This window comes from Trichoderma atroviride, chromosome 5 (genome assembly GCF_020647795.1).
Source record: "Trichoderma atroviride chromosome 5, complete sequence".
NCBI lineage: Eukaryota > Fungi > Ascomycota > Sordariomycetes > Hypocreales > Hypocreaceae > Trichoderma > Trichoderma atroviride.
Window position 1 is genome coordinate 67,906 of NC_089404.1, and position 23,703 is coordinate 91,608.

The 23,703-nt window shown below is 44.4% G+C and overlaps 7 protein-coding genes across 7 annotated transcripts; 4 read left to right on the forward strand and 3 right to left on the reverse strand.

Annotated features, from left to right (window-relative positions):
- The first annotated feature begins 578 nt into the window (after positions 1-578).
- On the forward strand, positions 579-2,458 carry TrAtP1_009180 (uncharacterized protein). The gene is made up of 4 exons (XM_066114194.1): positions 579-1,024; positions 1,078-1,091; positions 1,147-1,265; positions 1,326-2,458. Exons 3-4 carry the CDS (start codon positions 1,165-1,167, stop codon positions 2,221-2,223), a joined length of 999 nt encoding a protein of 332 aa, XP_065970288.1. The 5' UTR covers positions 579-1,024; positions 1,078-1,091; positions 1,147-1,164; the 3' UTR covers positions 2,224-2,458.
- A 1,753-nt stretch (positions 2,459-4,211) lies between these two features.
- TrAtP1_009181 (uncharacterized protein) lies at positions 4,212-5,783 on the reverse strand. Its single transcript, XM_014093500.2, has 2 exons — positions 5,643-5,783; positions 4,212-5,588 (listed from the first exon to the last, which is right to left on the reverse strand). Exons 1-2 carry the CDS (start codon positions 5,673-5,675, stop codon positions 4,431-4,433), a joined length of 1,191 nt encoding a protein of 396 aa, XP_013948975.1. The 5' UTR covers positions 5,676-5,783; the 3' UTR covers positions 4,212-4,430.
- Positions 5,784-11,380: 5,597 nt separating this feature from the next.
- On the forward strand, positions 11,381-12,232 carry TrAtP1_009182 (uncharacterized protein; the record flags this gene model as incomplete). Its single annotated transcript, XM_014093501.2, has 1 exon — positions 11,381-12,232. The coding sequence occupies one exon, from the start codon at positions 11,381-11,383 to the stop codon at positions 12,230-12,232; it is 852 nt and encodes a 283-aa protein (XP_013948976.2).
- A 1,165-nt stretch (positions 12,233-13,397) lies between these two features.
- On the reverse strand, positions 13,398-13,550 carry TrAtP1_009183 (uncharacterized protein; the record flags this gene model as incomplete). Its single annotated transcript, XM_066114195.1, has 1 exon — positions 13,398-13,550. One exon carries the CDS (start codon positions 13,548-13,550, stop codon positions 13,398-13,400), a length of 153 nt encoding a protein of 50 aa, XP_065970289.1.
- A 1,328-nt stretch (positions 13,551-14,878) lies between these two features.
- On the forward strand, positions 14,879-16,014 carry TrAtP1_009184 (uncharacterized protein). The gene has a single exon (XM_014093502.2). It carries the CDS (start codon positions 14,995-14,997, stop codon positions 15,868-15,870), a length of 876 nt encoding a protein of 291 aa, XP_013948977.1. The 5' UTR covers positions 14,879-14,994; the 3' UTR covers positions 15,871-16,014.
- Positions 16,015-16,918: 904 nt separating this feature from the next.
- On the reverse strand, positions 16,919-18,190 carry TrAtP1_009185 (uncharacterized protein; the record flags this gene model as incomplete). The annotated part of the gene is made up of 1 exon (XM_066114196.1): positions 16,919-18,190. The coding sequence occupies one exon, from the start codon at positions 18,188-18,190 to the stop codon at positions 16,919-16,921; it is 1,272 nt and encodes a 423-aa protein (XP_065970290.1).
- Positions 18,191-19,195: 1,005 nt separating this feature from the next.
- TrAtP1_009186 (uncharacterized protein) lies at positions 19,196-21,133 on the forward strand (the record flags this gene model as incomplete). Its single annotated transcript, XM_014093475.2, has 3 exons — positions 19,196-19,942; positions 20,018-20,327; positions 20,379-21,133. The coding sequence occupies 3 exons, from the start codon at positions 19,196-19,198 to the stop codon at positions 21,131-21,133; spliced, it is 1,812 nt and encodes a 603-aa protein (XP_013948950.2).
- Between the last annotated feature and the right edge of the window lie 2,570 nt (positions 21,134-23,703).

A 23,703-nucleotide genomic window follows, 5' to 3' on the forward strand; every position in this document is an offset into this window, starting at 1 on the left:
CCACTGGACTTAATTGGTCAGTTGGCGAACCATTTGATTCCTTGCTGCCTAGGGTTGCCCTTATAGGCAGTTGGGAAATGCCTGGCGCAACGATAAGGCATAAGGGTCAGGGGACGCAGACGCAAGTTATTAACTATTAATTAATAGATTAACTGGAATGCGATATAGCCTAAACGTGACTCGAAGCTCCCACGTTACAGTATCACAATCGGCCAGCAAATTGTAACCCAGCTAAGCCATATGCCACACAAATCTATCGCTCCTAGACGGTGCCTGATCAGGGATGCGGTCATATCTACAAGCATTATGGCTTGTAGCTTTATGTCTCACCAGTATACCACTCCGCAATTGACAGCTGCTATTGAAGCTGTAAGTTTATGGCGCGCTTTTTTTTTCTACCCGTGGCTGGGTCTCATTCCCTTTGCCCTCTCTCCAGCCATCCTCTGGCCCGCATCACTTGACCACATCAGTCACCTGGCATGCAACATGATACCACATGATTATAGTACTATTTGGTATAAACTCGCTCTTGGTTCCTACTTGTTGAGGACTTTTCACCTAGCTATTGCCGTCTTCTCCAGATACAACGTTGTGCTGATATCGTGGGATGCTGTTTCGAAACGTGGCACTTGCAGCCCCGCCTATCCTTGTGAAGTAAAGCTGGATACTACCCTGCAATCTGAGCCTCTGGCGTTGAAGTTCTATTCTATGAGTTGATAATATATAAGTCTTGCGGAAGTAACAATTTTGTCGTTTGGCATCAACAATTATCTGCTGCTCTACCAACACGTTGGTCAATATTGTCAGCATGGTTCAATCATTAGTCTATCTAGGAGCCTTGCTGGCCGCTCTGCCTTCGGCACGAGCCGGCTTCAATGCTAGCTCGACGCAAAACGTTGCCGTGTACTGGGGTGAGCTGGATCAACTTTTTGAAGATTGGGACTTCCAATTAATACAATATGCGCAGGCCAGAACTCGGCGAACCAAGAAACCTCCCAGCAACGCTTGTCCACCTACTGTGCCAGTAAGTTCAAGATCGTCTTGGACCAATTCGTGGTAGCTAACGATTTTTTTAAGATGCTGAAATAGATGTGGGAATTGCCAACAACTTGGATGTCGCTCAGCAGCCTAGCTGACCTCTTACAGATCATCCCGATTGGTTTCATGAATGGCATTAGCCCGGTTATTACCAACTTCGCCAATGCAGGCAACAACTGCACGGCTTTTGCTGATAATAAGAATGCACTTAACTGCCCCCAGATTGAGTAAGTTGTTTTAAACTCATAGTATATTCTATCAGTGTTTGATGCTTACATATTTGTTAGGCAGGACATTATTACATGCCAACAAACATACGGCAAGACAATTCTCATTTCGCTGGGAGGTGGATCTTATACTCAGGGTGGCTTCTCCTCCACCGATGTTGCCACATCTGCGGCCCAGACAGTCTGGAACATGTTTGGTCCCGTCAATTCAAACAGCAATGTAGACCGCCCATTTGGCTCCGCAGTAGTGGATGGCGTCGACTTCGACTTTGAGTCTGGTGTCAACAACTTGGAAACTTTTGCCGCTGAGTTGCGCAGTTTGATGGACGCCTCTGCGTCTTCTGCGAACAGGAAGTTCTACCTGTCTGCTGCGCCGCAATGCGTCTACCCCGATTACGCCGACAACCCGGCCCTAAATGGTTCTGTTTTCTTCGACTTCATTATGATCCAGTATTACAACAACGGATGCGGAGTCAGCAGCTATGTTCCAGGAGCATCGACTCAGTGGAACTACAACTTTGACGTCTGGGACAACTGGGCGCATACCGTCAGCAAGAACCCCAACGTCAGAATTCTGCTCGGTATTGCCGCCAACACTGGGGCTGCTAGTGGATACGTATCCGGAACGCAACTTTCTGCAGTCATCTCATTCACAAAACAATACTCAAGTTTTGCGGGTATCATGATGTGGGACATGTCCCAGTTGTACCTGAATTCCGGCTTCCTGGACCAGGTTGTCAGTGACCTCGCGGCCTCTGGTTCAACCCCCCTCCTACTAGTTCGACTGGTGGTTCCAAGCCAACCTCTACTAGCGGCTCTACCAGCCCGACTGGCGGTGGCAGTGTGCCGCAATGGGGTCAGTGTGGAGGTCAAGGATACACCGGCCCTACTCAATGCCAATCACCTTACACGTGCGTTGCTACCAGTACCTGGTGGGCATCTTGCCAGTGATGCTTGAAAGAAATGCCAGAGGGCTCCGGCATGGAATGATGGAGACGCGAGATGAGCTTTGCGGAAACAGAAAGGTGTGATTCGATGGACCATCAGCTTGGACGGTCGTTAGTATATATCTTGCACTTCTATTGTCTATACTTGAACACGTAAATAACACAATACATATCTGTACCATGTCTCTAAGCATGTTATACCGAGATCGATTGGGAATTTGAGCCGCCAGTCTTATAAGACCCTACACTTAATACCATAGATTACTCCACACAATTGTGCCGCTTGTAGAAATGGCCTTTGAATGCCCAAGATCAAAGCAGATGGACCTTACTGATGATACATTCTAGATTCGGCTATTTAATATCAATAATCTTACGGGACCTTTCCGTTCTGGTTTACAAAGCTTTCCTTAAATATGTTAAAATATATTCATAAGCACTTAGGGATCACTTAGTATCTTCGTCCCATGTTACTTGACGAAATACGACACCAATTACCATGATGAAAGCCTGGCATTGAGATGACTTAGTCCCGAATTGGACTCTTTCCAGAAATCCATTTGAACAAGTTAGTCACAAATGACTCTCAGGCTTCTTCTTCTCCTGCAACACCCTAGATGGATATATCCCACCAACTTGATGGAATGTTGCTACAAAGTCTCCATCGTCATCTATAATTTTAATATTTTCTTCAAACCGACTGCCAGAGAGCCAGCTCATATGAGTTCTGCTAAGGATACACTCTTTCCGCTTGCTATCGCAAAAGTCCAGCTTGAGAGAGATCGTTGGAAGTTGGTATTTCACGATACCTTCCAGTGCATTGTCTTCGTTACGAAGAGATCCATAAGCAGCTTTAGTTGGTTACTGATAACATAAAATGGGTTATGCGTATGTAGATGAAAGCAGGCTAGGCCGTGAGTGTCATGATAATAATGAAGAAGGGCGAAGATCTCGGCTGCCACGCCAGCCTGTAGAAGATGGTTGATTCTCACCAGATCTACCAGCAACAGCAAGTACTCCATTTTGTACATTTGTCCCTTGTCTAGTTTGTTCCATATGTGTCGTACATTCTTGCCTCCAAATGTAGGGCTCTGCAATGGAGTTGATCCACCGGCAGGAATCTAAGACCGGACTGTCGTAGATGGTGGGTTTATGTAGTAGAAAAAGGCGTCAACCTAGCGGCTACAGTACTTAATGTGGTCAGGAAGGGCCATCCTTCTCTGATTTATATGCTGCCCCAGCAGATTATTTCCTCGTCTCAAACTTCCAATGCGTATAGTTGCATGATAGTATACAACATTCGTCGCCGAATCAGCGGGAACTATTTCCGCCATTATAGTGTCTTGAAAACAGGCAGTTTCCTCTACTACCGACTAATTCAACTGTATTAGCCATGTAAGCTTGAGTCTCGGTATATTATGTACATCCGGAGCACCAATCAACAGGTGCATTTCCTGCATACCGAGAGCCACCAAAGCCCTCTATAGGCGTGATCTTGATCGCATCTAGAAAATCGGTCCGGGAGAATTTGTGATGTCTCTAAACCGGAGTCACTTCCGAATTTGGAATGGAAGCATCGGCCATGGTATCTGGTAACACCAAGCCGAAATGCCGATGCAGTAACAAGAGAAGCAAGGCCTTTTCTGATACTCTGTTTGTTACGCGCATACAGATAGCTTCACACCGAGTGCTGATAGCACACATTGTCGCGAAATAGACTTTAGTGAATCCCTAAATCACGATTTATAAAGCGATTCGCAGCTGTCTCAACGATCGGCTGGTTTGCGTTCTGGCTTTAGAAATCCTGTGAATAGTATACTCTAGTCTAACACTATTGGCAAGTTTGCCCCGTGCCCATGCAAGAAATGGACTTCTGAAGAGAGTTCAAAATTACGTGTGCGGTACTTGCTGTTGTGTGCGGGTGCGCGTCTCGTTCGCTCGTTCGCCCAAGCTCAAGCTATTAGGTATACAGAGATGATGGCTACGCAGTTTCTATATGTTGAAGAATCTCCTTCCACATCCTGTCTATGTGTTACATTTGAAGAGGATACATATTATTTTTCCCAATGATAAGACATAATAATACGCGGATGACACAAGTAGCGATTGCAAATGCACGCAAAACACCATATCGATCTAAGATTCTAGTACAGAAGTAGCTGTTACAGCATATTCCACGACACCCCATCGCGCAACGCCATTTCTAGGACTGCCTCGACTATTGTGCGGTTTTGCGCCTGTCGCCCAGAAAAGTGCTGATTTGTGCAAGAGCTTTCTGCATAGTCTCTGGGGATACTGTGATGTGCATTCGTGTGTATCCCTGCCAGTTGGCTGGTGTTTCCTCCCCAAAGGAAATACTGCCGGGGCTGAGTAGGACCCCATGTTCCTTCAGGAGATCTTTGCAGAATTGAACGTCATCAACGGCATCCCCATTTATAGTATAATACTTCACAAATGCCGTTCCTCCCGCAGCAGGTCGAGTCCAGGTACACATGTCACTATTCTTTTTGACAAAGGCCTCCAAAAGATTCAAATTCTGCTGCGCGTAGTCGAGATGTCTTTTTAGAATCGCTGGCCGACAACGAAGGCTCAAGCACTCCGTTGCAATTGCTTCGTCGATATTGCTTGTGGCTTGAGAGATGTATTGCTTCGTGTTTGACATAAGGTCCATAAGCTCCTTGTCACGGCAAGCAATCCATCCAATTCTCACGCCAGACATACCCCAAGCCTTGCTCATGGAGCTGGTCGTGATGACTTTGGTGTACTCATGTTCCACGAAGGATGTGATCGTTGTTCCATCGTGGTACAGCGGACGGAAGATTTCATCCACGACCACGATAATGCTATGTTGCTGCGCTATTTCCAATATTTCGAGCTGAGCTTGAACGTCAAGTACAGAGCCGGTTGGGTTATTCGGATTATTCAGCATAATCATTTTGGTGGAGGGCTTGATAAGAGCGCGAAGCTCGTCCATGTCGGGGCGCCATTCGTTGCTAGGATCCAGTCTCCATGGAGAAACATCGCACCCAATGCTCTTAGACAAGCTTGATAGTTGTGTGTATGTGGGATACGTGGATATCACATGGTCACTGGGCCTGAGGAGGCTTTGAAAGACAATCATGTTGGCGCATGTTGTCCCCGGTGCCGTCAAGAAGCTATCAGGCAGGATCTTTTCATTGTACAATGCCGCGAGCTTAGTCCGCAGCTCCAGAGTACCTTTATTGGGGCCCAAGCCCAGAAAGACTTCATCGAACTGGAGCGCAGCTTCGGTCTCGCTCGGATTGTTAGAGATAGATACTAACTCACGCAGTGTCAAACTCGGAGCGGCACTGCCTGCGATATTGTACTTCGCATGCTCAGAGTTCCCATGGATCCACTGGATTGTTCCTATTCAGCTTACGAGGTCTCACAACAGGAGCATCTAACTTACATTAGCAAGATGAAACTCAACAAGTGACGCCATTTCGAACTTGAAAGAAGGTCTTGGTCGAGATCAAAGTGAAAAAAAAAAGAAAATAGAAAGCAGAATCCTTTATGTAAAGCGCACCTTTGAGACTTTGGCATTTTTGGCGATTTATGCAGGCAAAAGAGACTCATCGTATGAGTCATTAACGAAAAGCAGCCTTGAAGCGCTAGAAGATACCGAAAATCGCAGATCCTTCGTCCCTAAGCACTAAAGGGCGCCATGGATACCAGAAACCGTTAATTATTATGGCGGGGTTAAATACCGTAGCTACCGACCATACACCTATGACATAATAAGATGTATGTGTCAAGACTGGATAGTGGTTTATGCTCCTGTGTAAACTTCCTAGATCGGGAGATTTTGAATGCTGTAATGTACTATTGAATCCTGTCTTGCTGTGCTGTTTCTTGAGGGATAAGCAGCACCTCAGCTCCTATCGAAAGCCACCGGTGCTGGAGACAACAACACAGGTAGAGCACTACCCACATCAGGATCTAGGTATGTATGCAATTCTGTGTCACTTTGTAACAAAGAGGCCGAATTCTTCTAGATGCCATGGCTAAAGAGTTTAAGACACCGCCGACAGAGGAACATACTAGTTTCTTTTTCTTTTCTTATATAACAGGAGAAACCGAGTCTGTAAATTGCATATTTATTCTCTAGCGCAATACAAGCGGATGAAGCGATGTTGCAGCCACGGCTTACGCAGCCTGCGATATCAGATCCAAATGCACAGACTATTTTTAACACGCCGCCGACCGCTGAAATATGCACAGTCGACATCTACAAGAATAGTGATTCTTAAGCCGCGAATAATAACAAAGCATATTCAGCTGAATAAATAAACGTGTTGACTTTTGCTGTTAAGGTTTGGTGAGGAGTTGAGCGAGAACTATACAACTCCAGGCTTTGAGTAAGAAGCATGACAAGGGGCAAAGATAGGCGATACAAAGTAGAATGAAGTGATGTATGTTTTCTGGCTATATCTCTATGAACTTGACATATACCCAGACATTACTGCTACTTTCAGCATGGACAAGGCATCTTTCACGGTCCTTGCCTAAGCTTTGGAAGCAGTCCCTTGGCGCTATCGCCTCTAGAGCGCCTGTAATTACAGAGGGTGGTTTACAGAGGCGCCAGATCACGTGGCTGGATATTGGAATGAACATTCCAGTAGGGGTTGGGAAAGAGGGTGCGTCGGATGTCGTCCAGACACTGTGATGCCAATCCTTTGCCCTGCATTCAGTATATCATTGTACCTGTGCCTTGAGAATCTTGGCGGGTAGGCCAATTACCCATGGAATTTAAGCAATCGAGGAGCGTGTCACACGTATTCGCCTTGGTACACGAGACAAAGCTGTAAGCCAATTGGCTACTGTAAGCTTTCAACCGCAACGCCATATGTAGCAATAGAATCTGAAACACTGCTTTCTCAATTTCAACTTTAACCTTAACGCCTCTTGTAACAAATAGGTATCGCTATCATTTTAGTCTTGTTAGTTGACGTATATGAAAGCTCATGATTTGGCGTTATAATTCTCAGGCCTTTACTTTTCGTAGGCTTTAGAGCTGGATGCCATTTTTAATCATTCAATTAAAGATTAGTATTATTGAGTATGTTACTATGAAGCCTTATAAGATCTTTATTGTAAGGGGATACCACATAGTTGGTGCTGTCACTTTCGATGCTATCAATCGAGGGATTTGCAAGTTGGCCGAAAAGGATAAAGCGCTCAACACGCAAGTTAATATATACTGATACAATGTATCGAAAGCTTACCTTTAATAGAATAAATCATGAAATGACGTTTTCTAAGAAGGTTGGCAGTGTGGGAAAGCTCTTGGAAAAGTGGAAGACATTCCGTCAAACCCTCTAACGGCATACCGATGAATACAACCATATCCGTCCAAGGAGACATTGTAACATGGCATGGTAAGTAAAATGGCTATACCCACTGTTAAGGGTATTTTGTTGGACCTGTCCTTGCAAAAATGGAGCAACACATTGAATACAACAAGCGTACCCCGGGGTGGACAAGTGTTTTCGTTTAAGTAGTTATCGGTTGATCCAGCCTTGGGAATCGTAAGCCTGTTGGTTGACTATAAGGAAGATCTGAAATAAACAAGATACAGCACTTTGGGCTTCCTAGTTTACTAGCCCCGCAATTCATTCCCGGTGATGGTTCAAAACCGAGCGTCTAATCGAATTATCTTACCAGATCGAGTCACAAAAGAGCAAAGGTCTGTAATTAGGAGGAGAACACTCCTATATCTATCCTAAATGAACTCCTGCCACAGTGTCACTAGTTTTGTGATTAGATCTTACCGCAAGCGAGCATATTGAGAATATCCATGACTTGCGTAATTGTTGGAGATAAATATTAGAAACTATGCGACTTTACAATTGTAAAACCGGCTTTTAAAAGAAGGATAACCAGCATCTTATTATAGCCAGAACTATAATTACACACTTATCAAATGAATGTTAATAAAATAAATATCTGAGCTCTTGCAATTTTTACTCAGTATAGCTTCTCCATATAGTTGATAGTACTCGTTAGTTAAAGCGGCACCTTCTACCATCGAAGTGCCTCCCATGGCTGCAGCGGCAGTTCCTCTGTTGGTTGTCCCAAAATTGATCACCCCTGCAGCGACAGTGATGGCCGTCGTAATATTGATCACCCCTGCAGCGACAGTGATGGCCGTCGTAATATTGATCACCCGGGCAGCGACACTGATGGCCGTTGAAATATTGATCCCCCCTGCAGCGACACTGATGGCCGTTGTAAAATTGGTCACCCCTGCAGCGACACTGATGGCCGTCGTAGAATTGGTCACCCCTGCAGCGACACTGATGGCCGTCGTAGAATTGATCATCTGGGCATCGGCAAAACCTGCCATTTGGGTGATATTCCTGTCCCTGTTTCCTGCAGACGCATCTCTGAGAATGCTGGCTGTAAAACGCGTCGTTGCCGCAGTTAGGCCCAGGGGTACGAACAGCGAGATTGTCTTCAACCTCGGGGCCAGGGGCAGCGCTGCCTAGGCTAACAGGGAGAAGTGCTAGAAAGAGGAAAGTAGTCTTGAAAAGCATTATAGGCAAATGGAAAAGATAGTTTGACCAGCGAGGATAATTGTAGGAGTCAATATGGTTATTGATTAGAAACAGTATATAAGAAGTATTGCCTTTACTAGTAGCTGGTTTATTACCAATGCGATATATTGCGTGGTTAGCATAGAGGGTTTATATAACTCACGCCAAAGCCGAATTAAATCATAATCTAGGACAAATACCTTTTACCTTTCAGTCTTAGTTGCTAGTCAATTATCTTGAAACCTGGGCTGGTATTTTACTTTTAGTAGAACTTCAAATACACAGTGCTAATGCCTAGCTTATACCCTGCTGCTATTACTTTACGCTTTGCACTTACATATAACGCTTTCTATTATACACTTTTATGAAAAACTCTTTTTATTTTCTCTTGTTTCCTCGAGTTGCTTACTTCAAGTTTGAGTTGTACTACTACAATACTATATTTAGTTTGTTAGAGTTTTAAGTAAATGCAGGGTTTTGATTTTGTAAAGCTTTGTGCTATCAAATTGACAAGTGCTTGCAACTGGCTACAACTATAATTAAACCCTTGGGCTATGGAAGGGAAACCTAAGGCTGGAAAAGAGCCTGATGCTGCTCCAAGAGGACTTGTCCAATAACAAAAGTTTGTGAAATTGGCAATAATTAAACGAATTAAGTAAAATAAACAGAGATTGAATCGAAATAGCAAAAAAGAATTTTGTTTAGTGTTATGGCTTTATGGCTTGACCTTTTATAGCTTTTAGGTTATGCCACTGAATCACAGCATTTTTTAAGTTGTTTTTCATAGTTGTTTCTTACTTTACGCTAATTAAAGCCACATATACAAAGATTACCAATAGACTCTATTACATTCCATACAAATAGATTTGTATGTAATAAGTGTCGTTTGCCTTTTTGAAACCATTTCTATTAAGCTTTTATAAGCTAGATGAACTGTAGATCCGCTTGTAGTAGGTAGGTAGGTAGTTTACAAGACTCTTACATTGAGCTTCAAACTACAACAAATTCAAATCACAGCTGAGCACAGTTCATAAATGCGTGCATTACAATATCTTTCAACATCTTTCACTTAAGGTAGAAATATAGTAACTAATTATTAGACAATTGTTGTCTGTGATAGTCGGTTCCAGGTAACCTGCAACAAAATTGCCTGAGTCTAATAACCTGGTGATATAGAGTTTAGTATAGAGAGGACTTTCCAAGGAACAAGACGTTCGACTGGATGGATCTACCGAGAGAGCTATCTGGGTTAATGTTGGCGCAGTGGTCAGGGTGGAGTGGTCAGGCTGGGCTTTGGGCGCGTAAACGGTTACACAGCGAGTAGTACTAATCAGAGAGGATCACTGTATCTCAAACTGATTGTGGTAGTAGGTTCTATGTTAGTAACATCTAATTACCAGTCAAGGACGCAAGATCCCGCCCAGATTATAAGACACAGGCTGTCAACAGGATGAAAACAAAGCTGCAAGGCCTAACCAGCAGCCTTAAGACATGAGTTTCCTTCCTTGGCTCTGTTTTGCTTGCATATTGAGGCAAACTTCCTTTATTATGAGACTTGTCTAAGGCGCTAGACAGTAGCCAGCGTAGACAATATTTCCTAGCCATCATGTCCCGGATTTCTCCACTCAAACAATAATGTAATGCCATAGAGTAAGCACATTCTCTAATAACGTCGAAGCTTGTATTTCAGTTATATATAATATCTTGTGAGATTGATAAAAGTTTTCTACTATTTATCAAGAGATGACGTCGACTCTGTCATAAGGTTTTATTCCCAATAGTAGACAAGCCACTTTTCACAACTCTAGCGTTCTTCCAATCCCATCGCTCATTTGGCCGTCGTGAGAATAAAAGCTTCTTTTTTAGGCTTCATGCAAGTGGAACTAAACCAAGAATTGATTTTCGTGAACAAGACGCATAGGAGAGCGATAATAGAGGTCTCTCAGGCGATATATCAAGGCTCTCCAGCATGGCACAAGGTTGACTATTACATACCTAGAGTTTGATTACATTCCAATATATGACTGCAGTAATCGAAGACCATAAGAAAAGAAATTCTGACTTCTACTCAGAACAGGCTGTAGCTGGGAAATAGAGAAATAGCTGGAATGGATATGACACCAATCGTGTGTGAATCTTCATTACCTCGCTATTATTCTGGTAGTGTAAGAAAAGGCTGCTTCCGTGCAGAAGTGTAATCATAATGGAATGGTGGCGCTTCCTGTTGCAACCAATGATATCAGCGTAGTAGCAAAGCATCCAATACCATCATGAATCTTCTATTCAAAGTTTTATATGCATTCTCAAGGCAAGCCGAATAGCGTCATGCAATGATGAAATTCGCCCTCTGGAGCACGACAAATAGCTTCTACAATATCTAGGATAAAAATTTTCAAGACGAAAAAAGAAAATAGACGGCTAAGATGGTATGATAGTTTGAGTATAGATGGAATCCAGGGAGGTATCTCACATATAAAAGTAAACCACTGCTGCTCCCCAAACCAAAGTGTTTAAGACCATTACAAGCTTGATTAAACAGCATCAAGATCTTTTGCACAATATAATTTCTATCAATTATCAAGTCAAAACAGTACTCACCAGATTCGCCATCATGAAGTTCATCTGGGCCACTCTCGTTGTCGCAGCCGCATCGGCCATAGCCAGCCCCGTCGCTAAAGACAATCCCAGCGGCGCACCGAGAACTGATCTACACAAGCCGGCCTACGGAGACTATGGAGACAACAGAGATCATGGAGACTACAGAGGCTATGGAGACAACAAGGAGCATGGAGACGAAAAGTACCGTGGAGACAACAAAGACCACGGAGACAAAGACCACGGAGACAAAGACCACGGAGACAAAGACCACGGAGACAAAGACCACGGAGACAAAGACCACGGAGATAATAAAGATCATAGAGACCACAAAGTCAACAACTACCATGGAGGCAACAACTACCATGGAGGCAATAACTACCATGGAGGCAGCAACTACCATGGAGACAACAACTACCATGGAGACAACAAAGATCATGGAGACAACAACTACCATGGAGACAACAAAGATCATGGAGACAACAAAGATCATGGAGACAACAAAGATCATGGAGATAATAAAGATCATGGAGACAACAACTACCATGGAGATAACAACAATCGTGGAGATAACAACAATCATGGAGATAACAACAATCACGGAAACAATAAATACCATGGAGACAACAGGGATCACAAAGACAACAACTACCATGGAGACAACAGGGATCACAAAGACAACAACTACCATGGAGACAACAGGGATCATAAAGACAACAACTACCATGGAGGCAACAACTACCATGGAGGCAACAACTACCATGGAGACAACAACGACCATGGAGACAACAGGGATCATAAAGACAACAACTACCATGGAGACAACAGGGGCCACGACGATCATGGAAAGCACCCGAAGGAAGAATAAGACGGTAGACAAGGGGCCATATGGCAAGATATCCCAGTTGGCAACAAGCGAACCTGTCAAAAATGGAAAAGCAATCCGGAGTTTTATACTCAAATTGAGTTATCATTGTTCTCGATAATATATACTTGCAATAATCGAGTAAAACACTTCAACTGTTACACTCATTTTATTAATAGCTTAAGGCTTCTTTAAACCCAAGTAACAATTAATCCTATAAGATTAGTATAATAGGCTTTGGCACCTTTGAACACTCTTTTATATAAATAAAAATACATTGCTAATAACAAAAGTAGTCTAAAATTGTTTTTTTTAACACGAGTCTCAATTGTTATATTATATAAGAAATTAAATTCGGCATCCATATTCGTGAAATCCCCTTCCTTGGGGTTATATGTAAAGTGCCCTGTTGAATCAAGAGGGAAGATAGAATCAAGGTAATGCTAATTGAGCTAATAGCCAACCCTTTGGTTCACAAAAAGCCTGCCCATAAACCGATTCTAGGAGAGTCTTTAGGCTTTCCCTTGGTGAAGTTAAGGACTCCCTACCTTCTGTTAGAATTGTAGGCATTGGCGTAGTGTTCGAGATATGAGATGTCCTCATATGCTACCACCTCGAGTGCAGGAAACCCGGTTATAGCAGCGGACGGGATGGTACTCCGACACGGATTGCTGAAATGGTTTACGAGGCAGCCGAAAGTATATACCGCGAGGTATTGAAGGAAAATCTTGCGGAACTTATTGAGGAACCAGTCTAGTATCATGCCGCCCTCGATACCGCCTTGGGAGTGCATAATCATAATAACCTTCTGTACGCCCCGGTAGGGTCCCTTTTTTCGCCATCACATAGCATTGACGGACGTTCAATGTGGCATAGAGGAGGGCGGGCTGGATCTGACCCTGAACGAGATTGAAAACAACACCAATACTAAGGAAAGTTAGAGACTGCTGTGTAGTAGAGTATCTACTCATACAGAATTTAAGGTTTGAGTGAGGTGATGGGCAAAGTAGAACAGAGATTACACACACGTAATGTTATGAACCTCAACGACAGGGCTATGGAATGTACGCGATAGCCGGTCGATGTTATTTTCAAGCCAGTTCCTCCTGAACCAGCGCCCTGGCGGTTGGCTCATATGGGTCCCGAAATTGTCCGAGCAAGTTTTAACTTACTTTACACAAATTCTGTTCCAAAATCTCCAGTACTGGTAGTCATGTGAAGCCCAACTTCGAGAATATTCCTCTTTAGTTAACTTGAGGCCGTCTTCAGGAATGTCCTTGTAAAAGTGTCGAGATACAAGGACATTTAGTTCTAGAACCATTGGAACGTATAATATCAAGGTCGACACTGGTAGATATAAAAAAGTGTAGAGAGATGAAATTAAATAAACGACAAATAGAACACAATGAAATGGGACCTATTCCCTATGTCTGCAGATTAGTAGTGGTCAACATACCCTCTTTGGAACTCCATGTTACGCTCAAGGTCTTTCTTCATCATGCCAATGACAATATCTTTTATAATAAATCTCAAATGTATGTACCAGTTAGTTTTTGAGCAGAAAGATGTTTAGCTTGCTGTATCGTCAATCATGATTGGCTCCACGCTCAGCAGAAGTATTAGGAGCCGCTTTCTTTCTAATAGGCGCCATGATCAGAAATTTGTTAGTACTTTGCTGGCGCAGCTATAGTAGAGGCTTCTAGGGAAATGACAAATTGTCCCAATATATATTTTTTAAAACAAGAGAAGATTCAGCTTGGAAAGACGAAGAACGATGAAGAAGCACAGTGAGATCCTATCAGATCCAGTTGTACTGCGATGATTGACGGCTAGATGAACGCCTTGCTTACCTCATCAGATTGGCCACTATCGTTTGCGAAAAATGGTTAATTTTGACAATTCAGATCTTGGTTAGAGGTGTCGCGCACTCCGCCGACATGCAGCCTGCAGACACCTACTACCACTTGAAGGTTCGCCTTGGAGGCTGACATTCCAGATTCGTGCGTCCGCTCAGGAGTGTTCCATGCAGAGCAACAGCCGAATTAGGAAATGTTAGAAGATATGCTAATTTACAAGCCGTACTAACTAACCTTTATGAGGTATGCGGCAACCATAATACATATCGTACCTCTAATTTTAAGTACAGCAACCCACAAGTATTGAGCGTTGCTGGCTAGATTAGTAACTTGTTGATATGAGCAGTTCCAAGAGGTGCAATTGTTCAACAATACTTTGTCATTTTGCTACATCCAAATCTTGTCTCTTCGGCCACCCAGTTATTTATTTTCCACAGCCCTTTGCCAAACCTCCAAACAGAAGCGATTTCGTTAGTTATAAACCTTACGCAGCTGAAGAAGATACGTATAGGCACAACTTCAACGAGCTTAGGCTAGAGAAAATCCAGAGACTCCTCGTCACCATAGCCATCAAGTGAGGTAGAGGGATTCTCTCGCGATTAGCGTCAGGAAATTACGCCACTACAGCTCGTGCAGACGCTAGGCTAGGCCCTACAGCTTTGTCATAGCTAGCCTCAGCCCGGTTGGTAAGCGTTCCAGGTTATGATATTGCGAAGGCACAGAAAGTATATCGCGAGACAGGCGTTGTAATTGATCTATATACAGGATTCCCCAATAGATCTAATGTATATAAGACAGTGAGCTTCCTCAAGGCTTTGCTATCGATTCTCCAGTACACTCAAGTTCATCCGTCAAGCCTTATTCCCTACCACCAATTTTCGATTTCTATATAAATCAGCATCCTGCAACATGGCATCTTACGCAACTGCTGAGCCCCAGTTTATTGAAGTCAATGGCACTCGCTTTGCATATCTCCGATTTGGCTCAGCCGCCAACAACACGGTTCCTCTTGTGTTCCTCCAGCATTTTAGAGGCACTTTCGATCACTGGGATCCTCAGCTGATTGATCCTATCTCAACGACTCGTGAGGTCATCTTATTGGATAATTCTGGTGTTGGGAAGACCAACGGCACAGTCCCAGGAACTTACGCTGAATGGGCCGACAATGTAGCTCAGGTTGTCAAAGCACTAGGCATCTCGCAGATTGACTTGCTTGGCTTCTCTATGGGAGGTTTTGCAGCTCAGATGGCAGCCCTCAACTACCCAACTCTTATTCGCAAGCTTATCCTTGCGGGAACCGGTCCTAGTGCCGGTGAAGGTATCGAAGGTGGCGATCCGGCCGCATTTGGGCGTCTAGCCGCGGCTTCTAATGATAAAGAAGAACACGGCGGCTTTTTGGAAGCATTTTACTCTCTGACACCAACGAAGCAGACCCTAGGCGACAAGTGGTGGAAACGTATGACGACTGCTCGCTCAAACAGGTCTGACTATGTGGGACTTGAGGGCACAAAGGCGCAAATCGACGCAGTTCTTCGCTGGTCAAACCGCGAACATGCGTCAGAGGGTTCATATGACCGCTTACATGAGATCAAAGTTCCTGTTCTTGTCGCAAATGGCGATAATGACATTCTCATTCCAACTGTCAACAGCTGGGTTATGTTCAAGAGGTTAACCAACGCCGACGCTCATCTGCACTTATACCCGGATGTGGGACATGGATTTTTGAATGAGTACGCGGGTCAGTTTTCGAGTCTAGTTAACCAGTTCCTCGATGACCGGGCGTAAGGCGGAGTTTTTCAACAAAGACGCCATGATATTGCTATACAGCATAAAGTACTCGCTTATAGATGGAATCGATAGAGGGCACTTTGCTTTTAGATCCAGAACTTGTGCATAGAGTTTGTTATTGAATAGAGATTTAAATCGGTCAACTGACACTATTAAGAACTATGTTGAAAACACCGAGTCCAACAAGACACTGAAGTGTATTATTGAACTACCTAATGAGAACAATAAGACTAACAGGACTGTTTTTAAAAACGAGTCCGAAATACCTTTCCCTTTGTTTCAAAGGTTCCCATCTTGTGAAGTATTATTACCCAGCTATTACGGTTGTGATTTGCAGAGCGCCCCAGAATAGCGGTTGCAGCAGTGGGTTTATTGTCGTGAGTGGCGCCGAACAGCACTAGGTACTGCTAGCCTGACGGTTTTTTGCGCTATTGAGGTCGCCTGTACCTTTTGGGCAATGCCTGCAAGCGAAACGACAGAAGCTTCCTGCAGCAGTTAGCCGTTCATGCGTGGCATTTACTGCAATAGGAAATCCTAGATATTAGCTGCCCTCTAGAGCGCTACACGCTGTAAGCATTGATATGGAAGCTGTGTATTTGTGTATTGAAAGCCATCAGTTGCATTTTACAATTGCATTTTGCGAATTCGGAATTCATTTGAGTATGACTCATCTTTTCATAAACTTACCTTTGCTGTTGTTCCTAAGTCTTAACGGTGCGGCGGCGTAACTTTAGAAACCCGAAGAATCGATGCTGGTTCACGACGGGTGGCAATTGCTAAGCTAACACTACAATCATAATTTCCAGACAATAATGCCTAGAAGCAGTTGGCTAAAGACAAGTCGATCTGATAACCAGCTCAAGTTTGCTAAAGCCCAGAACGTGTGGACTTGGTTTGACGCTGCTACTATTTAAAACACAGCCGAGCTACGTTTGCCAGTAGTACTACATTAGAGGACTGCTAGAACAATTGCATAGATCTATTAAGCCCAACAACGCTGCTGCTATGAGTATTTTGCCTTGAATCTTATTAGCCGGTTGCCTATTCATAAAAAAGGTATATACTTGTTTCTTTTCTCCATCAATGAATACAACCCATATGGCCCATATACGCTTGCATCATTTTCGTTCCACATTAGCTCTAGCATCTCGCATAAATTAAACAAGTGCTTCATATCAAAGCCTGAGCTGAGTAACGCACTTATAAGTCGCTTTTGCTGCTCTTCATGGACCATGCAAGATCCAGCTATAATGCATGGCCATAGTAGAATTGTCCGAATGTTTATATCTTTCACCGAAGTAGCCAAAGCTAGGACGATGTCGGCCTCAACGCCAAGTTGGGATTGTGCGATTGGATCCGGCCGGCTTGATCCATAAAAAGAAGTCGTAAGATAGATATAGAGGCCATGTCGGATAGCTTCTGCAGCAGCTGTAATGTCGGAAGTCTTATATTGAGCCTCAGAGTCTAGAGATGACGGCAACTTCCAAGTTGCAATGCGGTGTTCAATTGATTCGTAGCATAACCGGAGTTTGGAACTGGGTATCCAGTCATCCCCAAGAATCTTCTCTCCCGCGAGATATTCTACACTCAGCTGGCTTATATGAGGAATTAGCTCGTACAGTGAATGGCAGCCAGCAAACATTGAGCCAAAGGTTGAGTAGCTACTGAGCCCATCTAGTGAAGTAAGAAATGTGTCGTACGGCTGTGCAAGCTCCCCAGTATTTCGATAGGACGCCAGTGAGTTAACAATCGATAAGTACGCATATAGCTCAAGACTGAAACCAAGAGACTCTTGGTCAATATTGCTGCTTCCTTGGGGTTGAATGAGAAGTCGCCTAACTAGCTTTCGGCTAGCACGCAGATGCTGCAGCATCATGCCACTCTTATCACCAGATATGGCCTCGTAATGACAAGCCATGATAAGGATTAACAAGATTCTGGTCTGTTTCTGGTTATTTGCAGTGTCAAAGTTGACCATTTCACACCGGAGGCCTGATATTATCTTCTGATAATGTAGGCCAGTAGCGTGCTGCATTTCGGGATCAACAGCCGCCATGGAACCAGCATGCCGACGAGACTGCCTGCACTCCAAATGCGTGCCGCTCAGAGCTAGTACCGTATGCATGAGAAGTTCATCGGTATAGGCGAGTGGAAGTACAACCGTAATGAAGGGGGAATTGGTTGAAGGGGATGTACAGAGCAGGCCGGCAGTGAATTCAAAATAGTGTCGTAACAACGTAATAGATACCCGCGTGAGGGTGCACGCTATCCCTGGTCTTGGAAGATCACGACTGGGAGACTGGATATGTGAGGCCATTGTTATTGCAAGAGATGCAGGGCTCCCGGCTTGCTGAGTCGGAACTTGATGCACAGATGATGCTCGATCAACAGACCTGCGTTCGCTAGTCGACCGGCTGACTCCGCCAGAGATATCGAACCATTTACACTCAAGGTGGTTTCGGCAACAAGCCCGGCACCTGGGCTTTGCTTCGTCACATTTCTTCTTTCGCAGTCGGCAAGATAAGCATCCTGTCTTGGACCGTGGATAGTTGGGTCGCAATTTGGAGTAATCGTACGGCTGCCTTCGACACTGCATATTCAGAGAAGTTTAGAACTAGATGTGATATTTGAAAGCTGGCTAGAGCTACCGCAGATTTGTTCGTATCGAATTTGGGCTCTTCGGGATCCGCGCCATCCGCGGACTGCGAGCCAAAACCCATAGCCGGTGCATAGAAAGATACCTGCTAGGTACTAGGATCTACAAGCTGAGAGAAAGCGGGGATGCTTTAGTAACCGAATGTCTTCCAAGCTCCAAAAAAGGAGGCAGGGGGATGGCACCTAGAAGCTGGGAAATGTGAGAAATGACCATACTATGTTACGTAGGTAGGTAGGCAGTCTAACATAAGATGGGAAATACAGTCTGGCCACGAAGCCAGTCTAAGGCCCCGTCGCGGCTAGATAACGTTGAACCCAGTAGATGAGCGGCTAGATAAGATCTTCGGAATACCCTAGGCTAAATATCCTCACAGTTACTACCCCAAGTTTGTGAATAGTGTAAGTGATGGTAACGCTTGTCGAAATAGCAGCGGTTTATAATTGACGTGAGACACCCTGCTCGATGATTTTATAGTGTTAGAGTTGTCGCATCAAAGCCCAATTGACCACAATTTGAACCTCATAGATTGAGCATTCTACCCTTTGTCAGATATACTTGTTTTCTCTGGAACACTTTATTCTTTCATCAATATGGCACCCCGAGATATTCGCCCGAGCTCCCACCTCGTGAAACCCAATACACTTCCCGATCCTCAGTGGTACTCCCATGGTATCGGTCGAAGGATCCGGGAGGACTATTCGTACATCCGGACAAGTGGCACAGCGCAGCGACGGCACCTGGCCGTCATCTATGGCAGAACAGATCCAACAAGCAGTGACCAACTTGGAGACGGTCCTGAAAGCTGCTGGCGCATTTCCTCGAGATATAGTCCATCTTCGCTTTTACGTCGTCGACTGGGATATTTCCAAAGCTAACGACCTCGTCACGACAATCTTAGCTCTCCTCACAGACAAATATGGTGCTACTAATACACCATTGACAACTCTCGTTCCTGTTACCAAACTTGCATTTCCAGAAGCAAGTTTTGAGATTGAAGCAATTGCTAGTGCTGGTAATGCATCTCGTCCATGGATTCCCGACAGAGACATGATCCATAAGGCCTCGATTAGCGCAGTTTCAACAACCACAGTTGAGACTGATGTGATTGTTGTTGGTGGCGGCTTTTCAGGGGTCATGGCCGCATATGAATTGAACCAAGCTGGTTACTCCGTGATTGTTTTAGAAGCCAAGCATCGTATCGGAGGTCGCAGTCGATCTCAACGACTTAAAACCAATCCGGATGCGATTGTTGAGCTTGGCGCGACATGGATTAATGAGAAGACGCAACCTACAATCTATGCACTGACGAAAAGGTTTGGATTGAAAACCGAAGCTCAACATACCGAGGGCGACCAGATCTACCAAGGGTACGATGGGAAAATTTACAGGTGTGATATGAATCAGAATCACAACGTAAGTCCGCGCTTAACCTCTCATATTTGTTGCCTCATACCACCTGCCATTGAGCTAAGGACATGCATGATATAGGAAAACGCCCAACACGTGCAAAAGTTCGTCAACCTTCTGGATGAAGCTGCTGAAAAATGTAATATTCGCACTTTCGACGAGTTTCCGGAAGCTGAGGATGTTACAATGGCTGAATGGGTGGCCCAAAAAGGCCTCGCGGACAACCCGGCTGTTACCGCCACTTGCCGATTGCTGTGCTCCGCAGTCGTTGGCCGTGAGCCAGAAGAAATTGGAGCACATTATTTCTTGGACTACATCAAATCAAGCTACGGATACGTGAGTGTCGTAAGCGAAGGCGATGAAGGCGCTCAGTCACTCAAAATCAAAACCGGTGAGCCTCCTCACTAAGCCTTGTTTGTTCGATATTGACCGTTTTGCTTAGGTACTTCATCTATCGTTGATGCTCTGGCAAATACGCTGCCTTCTGGATCTGTGATGCTTCACAGCCCGGTTGACAGCATCTCCCAGTACACCGATAACGAAGTCCATGTCACAACCAGCAGCGGCACAATCTACAAGGCTAAAAAGGTCATCATGGCCATCCCAACAAATACATACGTAAACATACAGTTTACTCCGCCACTGCCATCTGCAAAGAAAGCTCTCGTCACCAGAACAAAACCAGGTGTTTATGCAAAGGCCATCTTGACCTACTCCTCGCCGTGGTGGCGAGAGGTCGGTCTTTTGGGCAAGTTTGAATCCGTGATTGGCCCCATTTGTTTTAGCTGGGATGTCAGTGACATTTCGAAGAAGCAATATAGCCTGGCAATATTTGTTGCCGGTAGGGTCGCCACCGAGTGGCACAAACTGGATGAATTAGCGCGAGAAGAAGCCATCATCGAGCATCTGGCGACGCTTGTGGGTGAGACTTCTTCTCTTGCAGACAAAGCCCGCAATATCCTAGAATTCAACATGGTAGAATGGACAAAGGAAGAGTATATCGGTGGTGCACCGACCAGCGTTTTGGGCCCCGGTATGCTTAAAAAGTATGGGGCAGTGCTCAGAGAGCCCGTGGGAAATATTCATTTTGGCGGTGGAGAGACGGCATATGAGTGGAAGGGGTATATGGAGGGTGCTATTACTGCTGGACAACGAGCCGCCAAAGAGGTCGTTGATAGATTAGCCACTCAAGACTAGATCCAAGTATCTAATACGTTATATGCTCTTCGGACTCCCTAGTTAGCAAACGAAGATTGTAGATGCTTTATTAGACGTCAATTTAATTTCTCTAATAACATGGTGCTATGTGCTTTGCCGCTGGTGTGGAAAAGATAACAAAAGCCTTAACTTGTAAATAACGCTCATTGGGCGAAGAAGATTAACGTGTAATATGATATTAGATAATTTTGCACATAGCGGACATGACGTAGCACTGTGCCGCTGGCCAAGTACAAGTAATACGCCAATGTAAATGGAGAGTTGGATTGATAAGGAAAAAACAGGAAGAATTGTGACACGTTTTATTTTTTGGTAGCCCACTTGTTATGTCAGCCGCCTTTCAGCTACAGAAGATGACTCGAGGACCATGGTAGTGGCGGTTTGCGTGGAGAAACCAATTCGCAGAGCTTAACAAAAAGACAACCAATATTATAACATAATTATAGTCTTGCACACGTTAGCTTTCCTCTTCTCCTCTTTTAGTCATTTCTGAGACCATGGACTAGTGTATGCGACAAACTTACTCATTGTACTAGCGGACACCGGCAGAAATGGTGGCAGGAAGAAGAAGGCCATTGACGTTGAAATCACGACTATTACCCAAATATTCACGAGCCAACCAATCCACCCTCGTAGGCGGAAAGTTCTATCTCGAGGTAAGAACTCTTCAGACCTTTGGCGGTAGATGAGAAGTATTGTGGGCATTAAGTAGGACAATTGTTGAAGAACGACGCAAGAGCCTATTATCGCGTTGAAGGCTATCGCCAACAAAAAAACGTGTCAGCATTCGCATATATATCATGAGTATTATGAACATCATCCTCGTACCGGTAGAAGATGCCAGATAGATGCATCCACACAGGGCCATTGATGCTGTGTTAAATATGAGTGATGAAATAGGAACGTCAAGACGAGGGTGCACTTTCTGAATGACATTGGAGAACATGAGTGCATTATCTTTTGCCAATGCCCATATTAACCGGGAAGCTGTTTGGAGCACCGCATTCAGAATGAAGAACGTCATGCCAATACTCAATATGAGAACGGCGACTGCTCCGGCATCCGAACGGAGTGATTGCCGACTTAGCTCAAACGGCAAGAATCTATTATCTTCCTTAGTAAAATAGCATAATATTCATCTGAGATGAACAACAAACCCATCGAAAGCCCGGATGGAGTCTAAATCCACGATGGTGTATAGAACTGCGATAAGATACGCAAACGATGTCAAAAATCCAATACCGACCGCGCTTAAACAAGCCTGCGGGACGGCAACCCGTGGATTAGGCACTTCCTCTGCAAGATGTAAAGCAGCATCAAGGCCCGAATAGATAAAACATGGAGTGAGTAGGCTGGTAATGAAGCAAACTCCATCGGGCCAACCTGTTTGGTTGATGAATGTAGTCCAAACGAATTGTGAAGATGCTTTTGGTGAGGATAGGATAAGAATAGCGAGGAACGAGCCAAAAAAGACAGAAATGCAAAGAAAGACTGCTCAGTGTAAGTGCGGGAATCAGACCAACTAGAGAAAAATGTATTGTCGTTGAAGGGCGAGGCTTACATCCAATGAAATGTGTAACTGGAAGCTTTTTCAAGGCCAGTAGATTATAAATGAATATAATCAAGCCAAAAGACTGGTAAAACAGGAACTGGTGCCATGGGTGTGGGATGAAATCTGGATGATAAAACATGATCAATGTCATAAGCTCCTCGCTAAAAATCATGTTGACAGCTGCACCAGTGGCAATCCATGAAAAGTTTGTAATCATGCCGCAAGCATACGACAAGCTTCTGTAGAACTTGCTTGGGGCAAGTATAGAGACAAAGTGATACTGCCCTCCTGCAGTAGGGTATACACTGGCCAGCTCTGCTAACGTTAGAGCTATGCAGCCATAGAGGCTAGAGCTTAAAAGAAGCCCGTAAACCAGAGCGACAGGACCTCCTTGAAAGAGAGAGATGTTGAGGGTTCCGGTCAGCCCGGCCCAGCTATTGCAAACGTTGAAAGCAATCGCAATCAAAGCCCATGGGCCAATATTTTTGGTCATTTCAATTGTTTCTCCATTTTGAATACTGACATGCGATTCAGAGTGCTCCGGGGAGGTATTTACAGTGATACCACTGTTGGACGACCCATCTAAAGTATAGTTAGGATTCATTTACTTCATATAATGGTGGCAGTTTCTGAGAAACTTACGTAGTTCTGAGGGTAATGGGGTCGTTTTGTTTTGGGCGTGATTTGCTTTGAGCTTGCCTTTCTCCATGATACCGTGTTGAGTTGCTCGATGAAAAGATTGATAGTCCAGAAGTGGTATTGCAGAGACTGGCAGTTAATGATAGGAAGAAGAATAACATGAATCACAATACAAGAGCCCCGGGATCAGAAGGCAGAAAGATCGATCTATGACTAAGTTTAGAAAGACTCAACGCCATATTTATCTCCATGCCGAAATGCATCCAAGCCGCGATATGTGATACCTAGTAAAACCCCTCCACGTCTTGTTTAGCATAGCGCATCACCCTGGAAGCTCCACGTACATAGGTATACGATA